The sequence below is a fragment of the Maylandia zebra genome, linkage group LG18 (genome assembly GCF_041146795.1).
Source record: "Maylandia zebra isolate NMK-2024a linkage group LG18, Mzebra_GT3a, whole genome shotgun sequence".
Taxonomy (NCBI): domain Eukaryota; kingdom Metazoa; phylum Chordata; class Actinopteri; order Cichliformes; family Cichlidae; genus Maylandia; species Maylandia zebra.
The window spans coordinates 12,069,140-12,088,324 of NC_135184.1; the positions used below are offsets into that span (position 1 = coordinate 12,069,140).

At 43.1% G+C, this 19,185-nt stretch overlaps 2 protein-coding genes across 21 annotated transcripts in view; both read left to right on the forward strand.

The window, feature by feature from the left end:
• Positions 1-12,684, forward strand: part of LOC101471578 (receptor-type tyrosine-protein phosphatase F) — a 174,002-nt gene extending 161,318 nt beyond the window's left edge. For all 18 annotated transcript variants that reach the window (XM_076876584.1, XM_076876586.1, XM_076876588.1 and 15 more), the window contains 9 exons: positions 288-407; positions 1,096-1,250; positions 1,729-2,014; positions 3,288-3,466; positions 7,413-7,539; positions 8,469-8,594; positions 9,644-9,798; positions 9,905-10,040; positions 10,679-12,684. In XM_076876584.1, coding sequence (XP_076732699.1) covers positions 288-407; positions 1,096-1,250; positions 1,729-2,014; positions 3,288-3,466; positions 7,413-7,539; positions 8,469-8,594; positions 9,644-9,798; positions 9,905-10,040; positions 10,679-10,747 — 1,353 coding nt within the window. In that variant the 3' untranslated portion in view covers positions 10,748-12,684. The remainder of the gene's footprint in view (positions 1-287; positions 408-1,095; positions 1,251-1,728; positions 2,015-3,287; positions 3,467-7,412; positions 7,540-8,468; positions 8,595-9,643; positions 9,799-9,904; positions 10,041-10,678) is intronic.
• A 2,117-nt stretch (positions 12,685-14,801) lies between these two features.
• LOC101471876 (la-related protein 6-like) lies at positions 14,802-17,176 on the forward strand. 3 transcript variants are annotated; one of them, XM_012920202.3, is made up of 4 exons: positions 14,802-15,033; positions 15,622-15,770; positions 15,846-16,032; positions 16,147-17,176. In XM_012920202.3, exons 2-4 carry the CDS (start codon positions 15,754-15,756, stop codon positions 17,092-17,094), a joined length of 1,152 nt encoding a protein of 383 aa, XP_012775656.1. In that variant the 5' UTR covers positions 14,802-15,033; positions 15,622-15,753; the 3' UTR covers positions 17,095-17,176. The 3 variants fall into 3 exon arrangements, with proteins under 3 accessions (XP_012775656.1, XP_004555363.1, XP_076732865.1); XM_004555306.3 differs by having other exon boundaries at positions 15,681-15,770; XM_076876750.1 differs by having other exon boundaries at positions 15,699-15,770.
• The last annotated feature ends 2,009 nt before the right edge of the window (positions 17,177-19,185 follow it).

Here is a 19,185-nt window from a genome sequence, read left to right on the forward strand (position 1 = left end):
GTGGGCTTTTTATGCTCGATTGAAGCCCGCTTCAAATGTGGACACACATGAACGCTCATGCAAAAGCTTGCTTCTGCAGTGCTCTTTTTTTTTTTTTCTGTAGCGGATACCCGAGCTGATGCCGAGTCTTCAGTTTTTAATTAGACAGTGGACAAAGCCTTTGATCTGACCTCTTTAATGTTCCCTCCTTGTTAATCAGTGTGATCCTACAAGCCTCTCACTAGCCTCGTGGTGCATACTCGCAGCAGTTCACTCCTGACAGCGTGCCCTCTCTTTTGCTTCGCCAGGTGAAGTGTGACCAGTATTGGCCATCGCGTGGAACAGAGACCTATGGGATGATCCAGGTCACCATGTTGGACACTGTAGAGTTGGCAACGTACAGCGTCCGTACTTTCGCCCTCTACAAGGTAGAGTAGCCTTTTTCATTTGCAGTCTAAATGCAATTCCTCATTTTTCTGCAGACAGTTAAAGGCTATTATACATGAATAATTTTTCCATTATTGTAATTGTTTTTGTAACTTCCAACATTCATCTCTTCTTCTTTTAAGAAGCACTTTTTTCTCTCAATTTGATTCGTATACTTCAGTGCAGTGATGATGTGACTAATGGTTTGTCCTTTATTTCTCCTCTTCCATTTCTTTTTTCCATCACTTGGTTATAATTTCTAACATTATTATAATTCCTAATTAAATGCAAGTCTCTGGCTGGAACAATTAATTGGTTTCAATCAGAAATGGTGACAATGCCAAGAAACCCCTTCAGAGAAACCGCTGGGGCTAAGTTCCAAAATTATACACGTTATCTACACCTACACTTGCAGCATGATCACAGGCCTAAAAGTAGAGCGCTCTATGTACTGCTATCAAAGTTATGCGTTAACTTGAGACCTTAAAATAGTTAATCACATGTGCTTTTCAGACTTTACTGCAGATTTTATGTGAACGATGAAGAATGATGAATCGCATGAAAAAAACAGCATGACCTTTACTTATTAAAGATGAAAATGTCTTACTTTAAAGGAGCCAGTTACACTTTACCATGCCAGGATCTCCCACTAGGCTTCCTGTTTTATTGACTAAACTGATTCACCCACAGAATGGCTCCAGTGAAAAGAGGGAGGTGAGACAGTTCCAGTTCATGGCCTGGCCAGACCACGGGGTGCCCGAGTATCCCACACCGATCCTGGCCTTCCTTCGGCGGGTAAAAGCCTGCAATCCTCCAGATGCAGGGCCCATGGTGGTCCACTGCAGGTGGGAACATGAAGAAACAAGCTGTGTTTTTAGTAGTGCATTAATCAAACAGAATAATAGATACATACTAAAAACTGAAATACCATTAAAATATATTTAATGGAAGTAACAACTTGTAACAACAGGAGTTATGAATCTGCTCTGTAAAGGACATCATTTGCAACAGAGATGATAAAATGTTGTTCTTGTGGACACTGATATTAATTTGCTGATGGTATTATTATAGAGTAATGATATATTAATTTGCCCCAGTAATTTGTTACTGTTAGCAGGTGTAAAACAACTAACCCCGGATGATAAGATGCTGAGTGTTCAGCTGTCAAGTGTAGAGAGAACATTAAAGAACCGGGAATCTTACTATACTCTACAGTCCTCCTGATTGCATGTTTGTTTTTTGTGTTAATGATGTCTTTCCACCGCATGATGATCGTCTGTACAAACAGGAAAACATATTAATTTTTCCGTTTCTCTCCATCAGTGCGGGCGTGGGCAGGACTGGCTGCTTCATTGTGATTGATGCCATGCTGGAGCGCATGAAGCACGAGAAATCTGTAGACATATACGGCCATGTGACGTGCATGCGTGCCCAGAGGAACTATATGGTCCAGACTGAGGACCAGTACATCTTTATTCATGAAGCCCTACTGGAGGCCGCTACCTGCGGCAACACCGAGGTGCCAGCCCGCAACCTTTACGCCCACATCCAGAAACTCACCCAGCCCGCACCTGGAGAGACGGTCACCGCTATGGAGCTGGAGTTCAAGGTGATTGACGCACACACATCAAATAAATTTCTTTCATAATTACATAAGCATATTTAACTGTAATCAAGAGTGTGTAAAAGTCAATGGATTGCTGCACAGGAAGTGGTAATAAATAACAAAAGTTACAAAATAAAGTTACCATTCTCCTTGTTTTTCCTCACATTAACGAAACCTGTTTGCTCTGCTACTTTTATGGTGGAATCTTGTCAAAGGTGCAACAGATTGCAGCTGCAAAATCCGTGTCGGTGTCACAAATAATTAATTCACCCAATCGGCCACTGCACAAGTATTCTTTTTGGGGTTTTTTGTGTTTTTGAATCAGTGACATCAGCGCTGAGACATCACAGCCGTTTGCACGGCAGCATCACTGCATACAGACCAACACATGTTTCAGGGACAAATGTACAAGAACAAGCACACATAAACACCAACACGTGAGCACACATACACATGGAGAGTTACAAAATGACTGACACTCGCACATACACACAGCTGGTGCTCAAGGTCGCAGTCACACGCGCACACCTTCTGTCAATAGCCATTGACTGTGATGTTATTACGCACTCTCCTCCCAGCGCGGCTCTGCCATTAGCCCTCTTATGACCATGATCCATTCTGTTTGAAGTGATAATAGCATCTACACTCCTGCCAACAACAGAGAATGAAAGAGTGAGAGAATGATTGTGGCGTACGTGGGGGCCACAGCCTCCATGCCCACACAGTCTGGCCACATCGCACACGCACGTGCACAAATTCTCCTGGAGTACGATAACTGGGCATACACGCTCCTGTGCTGTCCATCTGTGCTCTGTCCACTGCCAGCACTGAGCATGTCACGCCTACAGTCCTTCAAGCAAGCTCTGGGACGCTATGGGAGACAGTCTACTGCAGACAGCAGATTTCTGAATCAGACCATCTCTAGTTAGGAGTAAACTTTTGAGTGGACCTGTTGTGCTTTTTCCTTAAAGTGGTTAATGCTCATAGTAAATGTGGCGAGTTGCGCTTCAGACTCCTGTAAACAGTTTTCTTTTTAACTCTTGGTACTCTGTAATGTCAAAGAGAGCAGATATCCCTATTATGATCATCTTAAACACATAATTCTGGCTGCGAGCAATGTAACCCTGCCCACCTGCTCTTTAAACCTTTTACTTGGTAGGGGTATCCAATCAAAAGAAACTATGGATAGAGAGGCATCCTTGTTTATTTACTTGACTGATTTTTTTTCTCCCTATCTCTTTCCCTGCCTGTTTTCTTCCCACCGTTTCTTAAACAGAGACTGGCCAACTCCAAAGCCCACACGTCACGCTTTATCAGCGCCAACTTGCCCTGCAACAAGTTCAAGAACCGCCTGGTGAACATCATGCCTTTCGAATCCACGCGTGTCTGCCTGCAGCCCATCCGAGGTGTCGAGGGCTCAGACTATATCAACGCCAGCTGCATCGATGGCTACAGGTCAGTGAAGGACTTCGTCTTCGAGATCTGAGCAGCTGTGAATTTAAATAGCTGATCTTGCGCTTGCTGTAAAAGGCGAGTGTGGCGTTATTGTGTTTTTCTGGCAACAAATCCAAACCAGCTAAGCACCACTCATCCACTAACTTCACTACAAATACTGCAGTGTCTTTGACTCACATTTCCAAGCCTGTTTGTTCCTACTGCAAAAGAAAATTGTATTAAAACAAAATGTAAGCCTTGTTTCAAACATTACTTTAAGGAAAACTTACAGGATTAAGTGGAGAATTTATGGAGTAATTTGTTCAGATACTGTTGGTATCCCCAAATACAAACAGCACCAAGTAATAGAAGAGTTTCCCACGCTGTCTTTGAAGTGTCCTTATGAGTGTTTCCCAAAATTCACCACCATCATCTGCACATCACCATCCCTGTTTATTGTCTGTAGACAGGCTGTGTGTAGGCTTTCACTGCTTGTTCATATTGCTAGTTTGGACAGCCCTGTATGGGTTAGGCATATTAGGGCCACTTAGAATATTGGGGTGTCACACGGTGTGCCACCAACCTTCTGTCTGTGTGTGTGAGAGGGGAGGGGGTGACGATGGGAAATCGTGAGGGACATACAGAGTGACACAATAGGAATGGCAGAAATTATATATGCTGGAATAAATAACAAGTTAATCAACTTATTGTAGGGTGTCTTCCTCTCTCTTGTGCCCCCCCTCGGCCCCCCTTGTTGGCGCCCCTGCCTGTATGTGGGATTGGCTCTAAATAAACTACAATTTGAATGCTAATCGTAATTAAGAGATTTTTTCAAAGGTTGATGTGTTTTTAACAGTTTTTAAACAAAAACAAATTATGTAATGCATTAAAAAAATGAACTGTATCAGGCTTCGGCAACAGATGCAAAACTAGTGCAATTAAGAAATTGTTGGTTTTGTTTCTGTCAGTGGATTCATAAACATTAAGAGAGTACAAAATAACACCAGGCAAACCATTTGTGGTTGTTTGAGGGTGTTCACATCTAATTTGTGGTAACAGTAAAAGGCTTTTAGACCCTTTTTATACACAGGGTCAGACTGAAGGCAGAAAATGAAGATGAATGCTGTACAGAGCTGGCAGAGCATCACCAGGGAAGTGTCTGCCAATGTTAATGAGTACTAGAACTCAGGCAGACATTGATAGAGCGGGACTTGCAAGCAAATATTAAATACAATAATTACTTTTTTGTTAACCTTTCTAGTTAGCCTCTGTCTCCTGACTTGGAAGTTTTCATTCATTCCTGTATGTAAACACTCTTTTGCAGCCATGCTCCAATTCAGTGTCCTGGAGTCCCGGCTTAAAACAGCAAAGCAATGCATCGCTATGCTGATACTTTTCTGACTATACTGCATGTAGCAGGCCTGCAGCCTTCTTTCTCTTTTTTTTGGCATCACTGATTGTTACAGGTGTAAAGAATACCATAGGAAGGCACAATGGAGTGGATAAAACGTATGGGAGGGGATTGGAAGATGAGGCAGCAGTGGGCAGTTTCAGCTGTAAGAATTACTCCCGGCTATGTCAATGTGACTTTCATTCAGTAAGCCACTGCTGCCTTTATATTGAGGCTTCTGCTGCTGTCCCCGTGAGCTCTGTGAGTCCAAATTGCTTCCTAGAGGAAGGAAGATGAAAAGGTGCCTCTCTGTTTTATATCTATACAAGCATGGGCAGAGATGGCTCCTCTATGGTGGAAGTAAAGCGGATAGAGTCAGGTAGCATGAAATGTCATTTAGTCCATATGGGGGCCGTGACCGAGACAACACCTCAACTCCCACCTCCCAAATCCCCCTCCCCCACCCCCATCTTCAGTCCTGTTATTAATGAGAAGGTGCTCCACAGAGGCAGACCCTCCATTGTTGCTGTGTAAATGGCATAATTGCAGCAAGAGAGTATCGTAATGAAGTGCGATTTCTAAAACCCTCCCTGCCTTTTTCTTCTCTCTCTTCTATTTTCCCCGCCCGTCTCTGTCTTTTTCCTTCTTTATTTTTACCCCTTTCTATCTGTGTCTCTCTCTGCTCTCCTCCCTAATCTGTCTCCTTTGCACTTTTTTCCCCCTCTCCCTGTCTCTCTCTATCTCCTCCCACCCTTTTCTCCCACTCGCCATCTTAATTTTTCCATCCAAACACCATGGCAGAGACAGACATCCGGGTGGGGACCTGTTGTGTGCACCAGCGGCACTGTGTAATTAAGCTGCTTTTAAACGCGGGCATAAATAAAAACTAAACAGGGGCCTCCAGTGCCCTTCACCCCAGCGCCTTCAAGAAAAGCCAATAATATGCTAAGCTAATGAGAGGCGAGCCATTGATTCCAGCTATGCTATCAGGGGCGCAAGCCCTGGATATGCTCCGATGCGGGCTGGAGTTTTAGCATTGTAATGAGGTTGAAATGAAACACTATGTCCTGAAGCACTGCAGTCATGTGGGATGATGCAGAGAGTGCTTTGTGCTGTTTGGCTGTGCACTCATTGGGACACTGCAGCGAAGTTGTTATTGTGTGATACACTTTGAATTGTTTTTGTTTTGGTTAGGGGCCATTTTATGGGAGGGTTAGAGGGGTCCACCCTATCAATTTCAATTTTAGTATTCATCCCCTGCTTAGCTCTGCTTTTTCTTTGCTTCCCTTTCTTCCTCTGCTGCTCTCAAATCCCCCTTTCCTGCTTTCTCATTTTCTTCCTTTTCCTCTCCCCCTGCCTCCTCTCTTCTGTTCTCTTCCCTCCACCCTCCTCGTCCTCGGCAGCGAGTCCTACATTGCACTCTGATGACCAGCTGGAGAGAGCAGCGTTCGCTCTTTCATCTCATCTCAACATCCTCTCAGTACTTTGCACATCTCTGCTGTATAGTTTGCGCTTTCTTCCCCCCGTTTTCATCTTTTTAATTTGATTCCTCACTCTTTTCGCCTCCCCCTCTCTGTATGTCATCTCTTCTCCCCCAATCTGTTGTTTCTGTGTTTGTGTGAGCGAGGCCCAGAGTACATTCTAATCTCCCAGTTCCACATTAGCGCTTTGCCTGCAGCACCTTCATTAGCTGTTCAGCCATGGCTCAGCGTGCGTGTGTCTGCATGTGAATATACTTGCAGAACTTTTGCACCCAAAAATGCCTACACCTGAATGCCAGTTTGCATGTGTTGCAAACATGTGAGAGTGTGTGCGCACATGCATTCTTCTGCTTGGGTTTGTGTGTTGGATTACTCAGAGACTGCTCTCTGTTGATCGGCGCTCTGCTGCCATCTGCTGTTTGACAAAACAAACTGCTCAGCTGGACCAAAGTCACGTAGGACACCAGCACAGCTCTGGCACCTCAGTGGATGAGCTCATCTCTCGTTTTGTGAGCATATCAAGTGCTGCCTCTCTCTCTCTCTCTAAGTCTGTGTTTCAAAGAGGAAAGAGGGGGTCAGAGGATCTACAGGCTTGGATTACTCAAGAATGAGGATAGCTGCCATCAATTATTTACCATGTACAGTAAATATGCAGGAAATGTCTTGTTGACATTGTCACACTTTCAGCATATACAAAGCCTGCAAACAGGATCTGAAATACCCAGCTAAACAGCTTCAAGCTGCTTTTGTTTACCTTTACTAAATATCACATTGTGTATATACTGTAAATGTGTATATACTGTAAATGTCATGCAAATGTGTTGGGTTTTTGTTTTTCTGCCCTTTAAGTTTTATTTCAATAAGTTCATGTCTGAGTATTCAAGGACTTTGTAAGACGTAATTTTCTGGAAGCACAGTGGGAATAATTCCTTTGCTAACCACTCTGCAGCCACAGCTCTTCTTTAATCATTTAATCCTTTCTGGTTATTGCTTTGGGATGTGCTTCTTAATGCCAGTTGTAAAAGCACCATAAAATTTATAATTATTATGTGTGATCTTTACTTTTCGCCTCCTCTGTGTGAATTTGCATCTTCAGACAGCAGAAAGCCTACCTGGCCACCCAGGGCCCGCTGGCTGAAACCACTGAAGACTTCTGGAGGATGCTGTGGGAGCACAACTCCACCATTGTTGTCATGCTCACCAAGCTACGAGAGATGGGACGGGTAAGACGCGAGCGCAGACTAAAAATGAGATGACAGTGTCTATACGTGGGCTAGTTTCTTCTTTCAAGGGTTGAACTCCAAATTGTCTAACGCCGTCACTACTTTTGAGACTTAGATTTTAGTTTTAGGATGCGCATCCTCTCTCTGAATTATATGCCTGCGAAGTGTAGACTGTAAAGCTGCACTCGGGGAACACTTAGCGTAACACAAAGGCTGGATACGGGGGCAAACCGCAAGTCAGGCTCCATCATGGCATACCGCTCGTTAGCCGCCCCCTCAAAGAGGTACTGTTAGACTGTTTTGGAGGTTTTTTTGTTTCTTAACCTTTAAACAGTGCGAAGTTGGTTCTTTTCAGTTGTAATGACAAGTTAAAATAACCAAGTGTTGGCTCCAAATTTTAAGGGTACAGCATAAAAATCATATTGTCTAAACTTCACTTTCAGCGAAATGGCAAATAAATCTCTCAGATCATCAGTCACATTCCTTACAGGGAAAGAAATGGGACACTCATCTTGGCAGCAATTTGATTAAATCCATAATATCTTACTGTGAGCTGTTCTGTGATTATGCAGGTGATTCTGACAGCACTCAACTGCATTTTACAGCTTTTATCACCCTCTCAGCCGTAATCACAGCTGATGAAAAAAGCTCTCATGCAAATCATCGCTGTAGTTAAGAACACAAACAAATTATGTAAATATTTTGCCACCTAAGATGAATCAGGTAATATTTCAGAACCACAGATTAGTCTATCAGGATTTTCTTTTGTAAGCAGAGCCGTTCTCATGACTCCAAATGATTAATGACGTACAGTAACCCGTCCTAAAAACATACCAATAACAAATCGGAGCAGTCATTTTTCCCCTAATGGAGAAAGGTTGTTTAAATTTAAGAGCTGAAAGTTTCTTCCTTCTCTTTTTCTCTTGTAGGAGAAGTGTCATCAGTACTGGCCAGCAGAGCGGTCAGCCAGGTACCAGTACTTTGTGGTGGATCCGATGGCTGAGTACAACATGCCTCAGTACATCCTCAGAGAGTTCAAAGTCACAGATGCCAGGGTGAGTTCACTCTGTGTGTGTGAAACGCTGCATATGTGCCCACGTGTGTGTGTGGACTCGAATATGTCTACGTACATGTCTTCAAGGCAGTGGAGGTGGGGAGATTCATTGGCATTTTCCACAAATACAGCCGTCCAACCAAAAATCCATCTTAATTTTAGGTTTTCATCCAAACGCTGACATTCACGCTAAGTGTTAAGAATTATACCGACTGTAATTTCAAGGTAGAGATGATCAGAACGCGCTCTGTGTTATTTTTCCTGACAGGCTGACATCAAGTGAATGCGCCATCAAACATTTTCACCCGGATTTAGCATCAGCGTGCTTGTGCTATGAATCGTACGCGTTTTTTGTGCTTCTAGATGTGAGCGTGTGTTGTATGTGCGCGTGCACGCCGGTGCATGTGTGTTTCACGATCGCTGTGAAAATACATGAAAAGCATAGCCTTCAATCCCTGAGGGCCAGTACTGCAACTCCCTGTGATGCAGTAGTTTCAATGAGCTATAAATATACTTTACTGTCATCTGAAGGCTCCCAGCACAGCAACACTCTAATCCCACATCCACTCTTTCTTTTATATGGGTGTGTGTGTGTGTGTATAAATATATGTTCCTCTCTGCAGTTTGCAGACCTGAATATTTGTCTATATGTATGTTTTCGCTTTGTGGGCCACATTTTATGGTCCCTTCTGCAATCCTGTATAAACAAAGGTTGAACAAATTATATGTTTAGAAATGCGCTCATTTACTCCGCATAATTCTGACACTACGCTGCCACAAATCTGTCACTGTGATCCAGGTGGTCAGCTTTATTCATACTGCGTCTGAGGTAGATATTTGATGATCAGACGGCTGCAGTGACAGCCAACAGGATACTCATAAACCTCAACATGAAACCCTCTGCTGGGTTGTTGTTTATTTTTCCCCCCTTTTGAGTTCAAAGCACAGCGAGATCTGTGAAGCGCACACTCCAGAGTACAGCAGAGAGCTATCGGGTCTCTCTTTTAAATGAAACTTCTCTCTGAAGCTCCATATCTGCTCCCCCCTCAGGATGGCCAGTCCAGAACAATCCGCCAGTTCCAGTTCACCGACTGGCCAGAGCAAGGAGTGCCAAAAACTGGAGAAGGCTTCATAGATTTCATTGGACAAGTGCACAAAACCAAGGAGCAGTTTGGACAGGACGGACCAATCACTGTACACTGCAGGTGAGGAGAACGACTGTGCTTTGGACTCTGCTCCCACCACGACTTAAATTTCAGAATATTTAGAGAGCAGGTGTAGTAATACTGTCTGTGTGTGTGTGTTTGCTAGTGCCGGGGTGGGCAGGACCGGAGTCTTCATCACCCTCAGCATCGTGCTAGAGAGGATGAGGTACGAAGGTGTGGTTGACCTCTTCCAGACAGTAAAGACGCTTCGCACCCAGCGGCCCGCCATGGTGCAGACAGAGGTAAGGGCGATGTACTGATCAGGCAATTGTTCCCGCAGTGACAGGACGGCGTTTGAAAGTCAGCGTTGTATATTTCTCTGATTTAAACTCTGTGCAGTCTGAAGTGTCCCTTTTCATTTTGGTGCCATAAAAGCAAAGACTTACTGACAAATCCTTCCTTAATCAAAAAAAAAAGGTTGTTGGGAGGAGGGGAGGGGGGTAAGAAATCCCACAGCAAATTCAACTAATGCTATCAAAGCAGCCCTGCGTCAGATTCTCTTCAAGTGAAGAAATCGTAAATACGTTACATAACAAAGGATATTAGAGGGAAAAAGACATGATGTGAATTCAAATGAGTTCATAAACCTTTTAAGGTTTATGATATAAAAATGTCTTTTTAAGATATAAAAAGAAAAGGAAAAACATTGTAGCGCCTCTAGTGTAAATACTGAAAAGTACTACAGCTAGTTTTGAGAAAACCTCTGGCCTGCTTTTTAAAGCTTTGTTTACAAGAAACCTTAATAAATGCAGATTACAAGAAATGCTGCTTTAAACCAAGTTAATGAATATTTTGTTGGCTGGACGAGACCAGTCATTATATTTAACAGCAGGAAGTTCGATGACAACTTTCTCACCGTCTTCTTCCTTCTTCTCCACAGGACCAGTACCAGCTGTGCTACAGGGCAGCACTGGAGTACCTGGGGAGCTTTGACCACTATGCAACGTAACCACTCCCACCGAGCACCTTCCCCGGTCAGACCTCTCAGGAGTGTGCCAAGTGTCCCATCTCAGCCGCCATCCAATCACTTGATCCCCCCCAGTCCCCGCCCCCACCCCGCTACAAACCCTGTCCCCTCGCAGCTACCGGAGGGGCGGAGAAAGGGATGAGCTTGCTGACCCGTTGACGGTTTTTATCCATCACAGAGATACACGCCGAGTTAACCAACCACCTGAGATTTTTTTGCTTTAAAATAATAAAACATTACAGTGACTATTGACAACTATGACAACTCTTGTACAGACCCGACGGCGCAGACTGGCAGCTCGTCTCTCTGCTCCGTCGAAGCCAATCCTCCCTGATTGTCAAAGGCTACTGGTAGCACAAAGAGAGCATTTTCATTTTTTTGTTGTTGTTGTTTTTATTGTGTTTTTATGATTCATTTTGTCAAACGTTATTGTTTAATATACATTTTTTTGGGGGTTGTTTTTAATAATCGTTTTAATATCATGCATTTCTTCTGTCTTAAACTGCCCAGCAGCCTCGGGTATGCATTATTTTCATAATCATTTATAGGGTACTTTAGCAGAGGGGACATGTGTTTTTAACATGTTCCTAGGTACTAATACAGGAGGACCACTGTTCTCTGAGCTGCTCTCAGATGTTTTTTTTGTCACATCACATTGTTGTTATCATTTTATGTGTCATAAACGTTGTTTTTGGTCTTACTCAGTTCAATAGCTCAAATTTTGCCTTTTCACTTGCCGTTTCAAGTGTACGGAAAAAAAAATCAACTGAGAAAATTGATTTCAGAGCACAGACTTGCTGTAGTTGTCTTGTAAACGTGGTAGCTAGCTAAAAACACAAGTGAAATATCTAACAAGAGACTAAATCAGAGTTGTACAGAAATGGAAAGCACATTATTTGTACGGTTTTTGGGTTGTTGTTTTTTGTTTTGTTTTTTTCTTTTTTCCTGTTTTGTTTTGGGTTGTTTTGGGGGTTTTTTCATCAGAAGCCTATGGCATTGAGGCCTTCATACTCCACTGAGGAGAACTTACCTGAGGAAAGACAGACTTTTATACCCAAAGGGTAGGCGACAGAATATAAACTTCCGCTCTCTGAACATAGATGCTCTTCAAGTCCCTCCCATCTCCTCACTCACCATTAACCTCGGTTTGCTGGAGTGGAACCACGCAGACCAGACGGGAGCGGAAGTGGTTCATATGGGCTGAGGAGCAGAGCCATCAGCGTTGGTACCTGTACAGAATCAACCATTCCTACCAGAGGGAAAAAGACTCAGCCCTTTGGACTGATATTATTTTATACAGAAATAGAACTATAAATATATATATATATGATTGATTATATATATGTACAATTACACATAGATATATACACAGCTTCAAAAGTATATTGTTAAAAAGGATAAATTCTGCTGATCTACCTAGAGACACCGCAGAGAGCCTGCTGTCCTAGCGTGTGTATTAATGGAAACACCCGTTGTATCTACTGTACTACCATAGTAACTTTGACAGCCGGTTGTTCGCCCGAATGAGGAAAAACAGCACAAAACCCCCCCACGCACACCCCGACCCCATCGAATGGACGACTCCTCACTCGCCACGGGCATCGCACCGCTCAAGCACACAGCTTCTCCCACACAAACTGCAGGAGGGGAGCTTCAGATCCACAAAAATCCTAAGTGTGGTGGTGGTGGTGGGAGGAATGGGAGGGAGTGGGGTGGGGGGACTTGAAAACGCTGGCAAAAAAAACAAATGTTCATTTTTACCTTGTGAATGCTTAGTGCTGTAGGGGTTCGATCTGTTGTACACAGTCTGTTTTCTATTTGTTGATAAAGAACTGGAATTTCAAAAGAAACTGTTGATGATAAAAAAAAAAAAACCATTGATGTTAATAAAGTTACATAATTGGGTTTTTGTACAAAGACTGGCCTGTGATCCTTTGTTTCTTACTAAAAGTGAAAAGTTTACATCTTACAAGATGCTCTTTACCTCGCGCTCAAAGAGACACCTGTGACCGTGCCTGCTTATCGCCCACTGAGCATGTGGTCGCTCACAACTGTTTTGTGATGCATGGCTGCTATAGTTGCAGTTAATTGAGTTTCCTTTGTGTTGAGGTATTTCTAAAAGTGTGTTTGTGGAGTGGTGGGGAGAGTCTCTGACTTGTGAAAGATGCCAGCCCCTTAGTACTTTTTAGATTTTAATCTCCCCCCACCCCTTTGGAAAGAAAAGTTTTCTTAATTTCTTAATCAGCTTCTGATTATACCTTTGTACACCGTCTAAGGCAAAATAAGCACAACTCAAGGCTTCCACAAGTGTTTAAATATGTGGTTCATTTCACATTAGAGAACGCTTGATTTGTTTTTCTTTGGTTTGAAGCAGAGGAGGGTGCTGGATTGAAGTGGGCGGGGCTGTGACATCCTTGCTTCTGTTGCTGTAGAGTGAACTCCACCCGTATAAAAGCACATGAGCTCAAATTCAGACTTTTCATTTATACGTATAATGTCTCATCTTCCTCCTGTAAAATGTGTTTTTTTATGTATGTATATTTGGCTTTACATTTCAATGTGCCACATTTCACTGACTTTAACAGCTGCAGTGAGGTGCGAATGACAAAGTGATCATTATTAAGTGTCCAAAGCCCATTTTAGTGATGACTAGTGAATAAATGTTATATAAGAGTAGTCATTCAGTGTTTAGCAAATTTTCACATTAACTGTGTATTGTTCGTCTGATTTGTAGCATAAACTGTTTATAAAAGTAGGACATGACCAGTAACTCCCTGAGAAGCCTCAACTCTAGCGTTTTAGCCATGACCACTAGTAACCCTGTTTAGCACCTTGGTTCACTCACAGACTGAAGCTGGTTATTAGTGCCAAATAATGGAAAATACTAGTACTTTACTCATAGAAACTTGAGAAACTTCTTGGACGTGCTGTTAGTAAAATGAACTACATAGCGCAGGCCATGTTGTTTTAATTCCATGAAAACGGACCAACGCCTCAAACACATTTCACTGTCAAATTAGCAGAGGAGAGGGCTAGCACACAGCTACAGTCTCTGTTGGCATAAATATAAAAACTTTCAATCTTTAAAAAAGTGTAAACGTGAGTTTTTAAGGAGAAGACACACTGTTAGGTTTTTGACACTGTCCCCTTACAGCAACAAGGTCCTGGGTTTGAATCCAGCCCAGAGCCTTTCTCCCTGTGTCCGTATGACCTTCCTTGGGGGTACTCCAGCTTCCTCCCATATTCCAAACACATGCATGTGGTTAGGTTACTTTGTGGTTCTAAACTTCCCATAGTTGTGTGTGTGTGTGTGAATAGTTGTCTATCTCTCTGTATTAACCCTGCGACAGACTGGTGACCTGTCCAGGGTGTACCCTGCATCTCACCCCTTGACAGCTGGGATGGGCTCCAGCACCCCTGCAACCCTGAATCGGATAAGCAGAAGAAAATGGAAAAACATGTTGAAATTAAAACTACTTCTGCTCAGAAGTTTGACATCCCAGCACGACAGTCAAGAGGGTTTGATTTCCCCGGGGGCTCTTGGAGGGAGCCTCAGGAGGCCAGTGGAGGAACTGCTGTTTACTGCTGGTTTGGAGTGCTCTGTTCAAATGGATCGTCACATTTTTCTATCGGCCTGTTTCTGTCCACCTGTCTGATTGGGAATGATCAGCAATTGTTTACTTGTGCTTCAGTGTGGTAAAACCCTCTATTTATTCTGTCTAGAGCTCTGCATTTACCCTCTCCACCTTTACAAGTATTGTTTTCCTTCGTAGTGGAGGAAAAAACGAGTATCCATGTCACGAACAGGTCCTTCTGTTTGCAATCAGAGGTGCAACACATCTGAGTGTCAGTGATGATTCAAGATCACATTGATTCATCAGTGCCTGAAAGCTCAATTTGCTGCATACCTTGGAGGGATACAGGAAATGAGTCACTGAGGGAGTGATTTTTTTTTTACCCAAGACCTAATAACAGTTTGGTGGTTGTTTGCTCCTGTTGTCATGGAAATGCTGCTGTCACTCGTATTTGAATAATGATGAGTTTTGATGAAGCGGTTGTTGAAGTTTCGAATTTTTACACAGTGCAGACAATTTCAAGCTAACACTTTGTAATCTTAACACACGTGTGTATATCCAGTTTATATCCATGTCAGCGGATGTGCTCGGAACACCCCGACATCTCCTTTTCCCCTCCTCACTAGAAGCCCACACGGACTGCTAAATCACCACCTGCTGATGCCTCATAACAATAAGACGGGGGGCCGGGGGGTGAGTGGAGCTGAAGAACAGCCTGCAAAGGGTTTTATATTTATAATTAATCAAGTTTGTTGACTAAAACATGGAAATAAACCATCTCGTGTGAGTGATGGATCTGTTGTTGCTTTCAGCGTGTAGTAGCAGGCCCACGCTAAAAAGGATGAATGAGCTTAAGACAAAAACACACGAGCATGGATTTAAAGGATCATTTTTGTTGCTGTTTGTAATGTGCTGCTGTATCTGTTTTGTTTTTTGAAAGTCAGACGGCATCATAATTTTCCTTTTGATTTGATTGTGCGCTTTTAACTGCTTTAAATTCACATCTCTAATGATTTAAGTGCTGATAGTAATACTGATTAACTGCTGGTTTTTCTGTTGTGCACAGTGGCCCTTAATTGTAGCCCTGGTAATATTTTGTATAGCAACAAACAGTTTGTCCTCATGATGGGTTTTTTTTGTTTCATTTTGGGATTTCGTTTTGTTTGAGTTTTTTTTGCTCTCTTTGTTTTTAAATGTGCTGTTGTTGCTGGTGGAAGTTAATTTTGTAATGTGGAATTTCAGCTATAGCATTTTACAAAATGTTGTTTTTGGATTCCTTAGAAACCAACTGAGGCTGTTGTGCTCATATGAACAGTTGCTTGATTCTGTGTTAATTACAGCTGCCTTTAATTTCCAAGGAAATAGCAAAGACAACAGTTTATTGCTCTGCTATCACAATCCTTACGACACACCATGAGCGATCTGATTAGGTAAGGAAATCTAAAACTTACAAAATGAAATGTTTCTCTTGAAGTTGCTTGCTGATTATGAATCGTTTGTCACAGATTTGATCAACTGCGCTTCCAAAGTGAAGATGACTGTGAAGGTGAGGTGCTGTGTTTGAAGATCAAAACCCATTTGGAGGAGCTCTTCTCTGACAGCCACCTGGCAGAGGACGGCTTCCTGCTCAAACATGTGCAGAAGAACAAGCAGGGTTTCGTCAGTCTCAAGCTTCTCACTTCTTTGAAAAAGGTACAAAACACAAAAAACATTTGGTGCTTTCTGTGGTGTTTACATTCCAGCAGTTTGAATGAAAACAATCCAGTAAAATACGAACAAAGCTGAGGTTGCCCGTGTTTGCCACAGATAAGGACCCTGACCAAAAACTGGTACATGACTCTGGTGGGAGCATTGTACTCAGACCTTCTGGAGGTGAATGATGAGTCCACCAAAGTGAGGCGCATAGAGCCGCTTCCCAAATGGCTGATGTGTTCCCCCACCAGCAAGCACCTCCTCGCTTGGAACTTTTCCGAGGAGCAAAGCAGTGACGACGGTGCAGCCCGAGGCCCGGAGCCCGCTGCGCTCTCAGAGAATGTGCTCCAAAAGTTCAGCATTTACGGCAGAGTTACTTCACTCCAGATTCTGCCACCTGGAAGGGAGCTTCCCGCAGATATGCAGTGCTACGGGAAACGTCACAAGGAGCTTGGCCAGCACTTATGTGCGGTGATCAAGTTTGACAGTTTGGAGACCGTTCGTAAGGCCTACAGTGCCCTGAAAGCAGAAGAGGAGAAGTCTAACGGGAAAGGCATGTGTGTTGTACCTATGGGATTCCAGTCAATGCATCATTTCACTGAGGACGAATCCCCAGAAGAAGCAAGCCAAATCCTTCCCGAGGAGGAAAATCCACCTGAAATCCCAGAGAACTTAGTCCAGCAGGAGAATTCTTCACCCACTGCGTTTTTTGATGAACCTCCAGACACACATCAGCCAAACGCGTCCACGGATAACCCTGCACCGCTGAATGTTGACCCGATTTCCAGCAGCTGCAATGGCCAGTCCTTCCCTGGTTGGAATCATAGTGACGGTAGGATGACGTGGAACTCTGGAGACTGCGATAAAGAAATTTCCCAGAGCCCGTGGGTGCTCAAGCGTAAACTAGCGGCCCTTGAATTGAACCGCAAAGAGACCGGGCACCCGAACGCACCCAGCTCGATTCAGAGGGTAATACGTCAGCCCTTTGGCCCTGATGGCACCAGTGGTTTTCAGCTCAGAGTGAGGCACCGGGAACAGCTCGACCTCCCTCGGAAAAAGTGACATTAACAGATTTATTTAAAAAAATGTTTGAATTAAAAGCTGAGAAGCAAAAATATTTGCTTTGCAATAAACAGCACACGCTCTTTAAATGTTTGCATCTTGATTGTTAAGACCTTGTTCATTCGGGGGGGGGGGGGGTGTAGTTATAAACCACTGACAAATGGGGGCAGCATTTAGCCACGTTCACACTTGTTCACACACACACTGCAAACGCAGCATGTACATTGAAATCAGTACATTTCAGGGTCTTTACCTTACAATACAAAGCACCTTGAATCCTTGTTATTGTGATTAGGTGCTATATAAATAAAACTAAATTGAATTGAATACATTTTAGCAGGAAGTTTAAATTTTTAACCCAAACTCAGGATTTTAAGAGCTGGAATGAAAGTGTCTCAGAGTCTGTGCACACCTCTTTTGAAACCTGAGTGGCCTCTGCACCTCTGGGGCCTCAGCCTGTCTGCTCACAACTGCAAATTGTATTGTATATTTGTTCTCTGGCAGGGATGGATTTACCTTTTTACCGCTTTCCTTAGACAGAAGGCTTGTCTTTCAACATGAAACACTCATAAAAGGCCCTCATTGTCTGAGTGCATCGTTTTCTGTTTAGATTTTGGTTCTCTAAAAAGCAGTTTTCCACTCGCCGAGATGACATTTGGCGAAAGGTTACTTGTCCAATCATCAAACCACGTCTTGTGCAAGACGTGCGTAGTAGCAACATTTGTGCCTTATTTCCAGCCTTTCTAATGACACCTCAACTGGAATGGTCTGTTTATAGTGTTACTGATTGAGGGCTTCCTTAAAATCTTGCCCAAAACTAAACAAAATGTGTTTCTTCACTTATCCACGCCTAGTGGAAAAGATTCAATCACAACGTGTATGGAATTCTATCATATTGAAATTGGAAACATGCTATGTTGCCCCCCCACCTCGAGTATTCTCATGTGTCAGACTGTCTTCGTGACTAATGTAATCGTAACTTTTTGAGCGAGACGTTTTCGTGTATACAGATCAAGCCTTTCACTCGTACTGTATCTGGCTTGATTTAGCAATTAACAGCTGTTGGGTTTATGCTGCAGCTGAGGCAGGTCTATGAAAACTTTACACATCTGTGAACAATATGTACAGAGTAGGCATGTTTCTGTCCGATGTTAGGAAATGTCTGTGTGCAGATAGCTCCTTTTTGAGGCTGGAAAAGCACAATATTCCCTGCTAGGTGGAAGTCATTATGTCTTTACATAGGCTGTTCAGGCCAGTTATTGAGATGTCTGTTAAATAAGTTAGTGTAATAATAATATTTTGCACCTGCCGACTGTAATGAAAAGACGTTTTCTTTTTTCCATTCTTCATTTGTTCTGTTGCTTTTCTCCAAGTTGCTGAGGGTTGTGTTAAAATGCGTTGCCTGAACTTTTGGGCTAAAAGAAATATCTACCCCTTCAGGTCACTGTGATAACAACCTTAGAATAATATCTGTTGATACACAAATGACACAAAGCTTTGGGCAAAGATTCCTTTGGTTTGTCCCACGCAACGATGAAGGAATTTTAAGTCTTAGAAATTTCACACTTGGCCACATCTCCACCCCTCTTGTGGAGCTTTGATTTGTGTATAATTTGGCCTGAGGAAATCTGAATGACTCATGTTGTGAGAATGAGATATTTGTTAGCAAATAATTAGTTTCCTGTTGGTGTGCTGGCTTTATTACTGTGCTGCTTTATTTCCAGAAACGATTCTGGATCATACATCCTGTTTACCTGTAGGTTAATGCAACCCGCTCCACGACAGCACCTGTGAGGCTTCGCGTATCCCCCTCAGTTGTCTCCCGACTGATCGCCGTTTGTTTATACATCGCTGACCCCACACACCTGAAGCATTTCCCCCTGTGGCTAGGGTATTTATTTAGATTACAGTGTGGAGCGCCTGATACCTTCCAAAAACACAACCATCTGCTCCTCATTTGCCACTCAAGGCTAAAATACTGTATTGGAGGGGATGTGGATGTGATCCTGAACAACAACATCAATGGGTTTATCTCCAGCCAGCTGTAGATTGGGTTATCATGAAATACCTCTGCTGTGATAATTCTGTTTA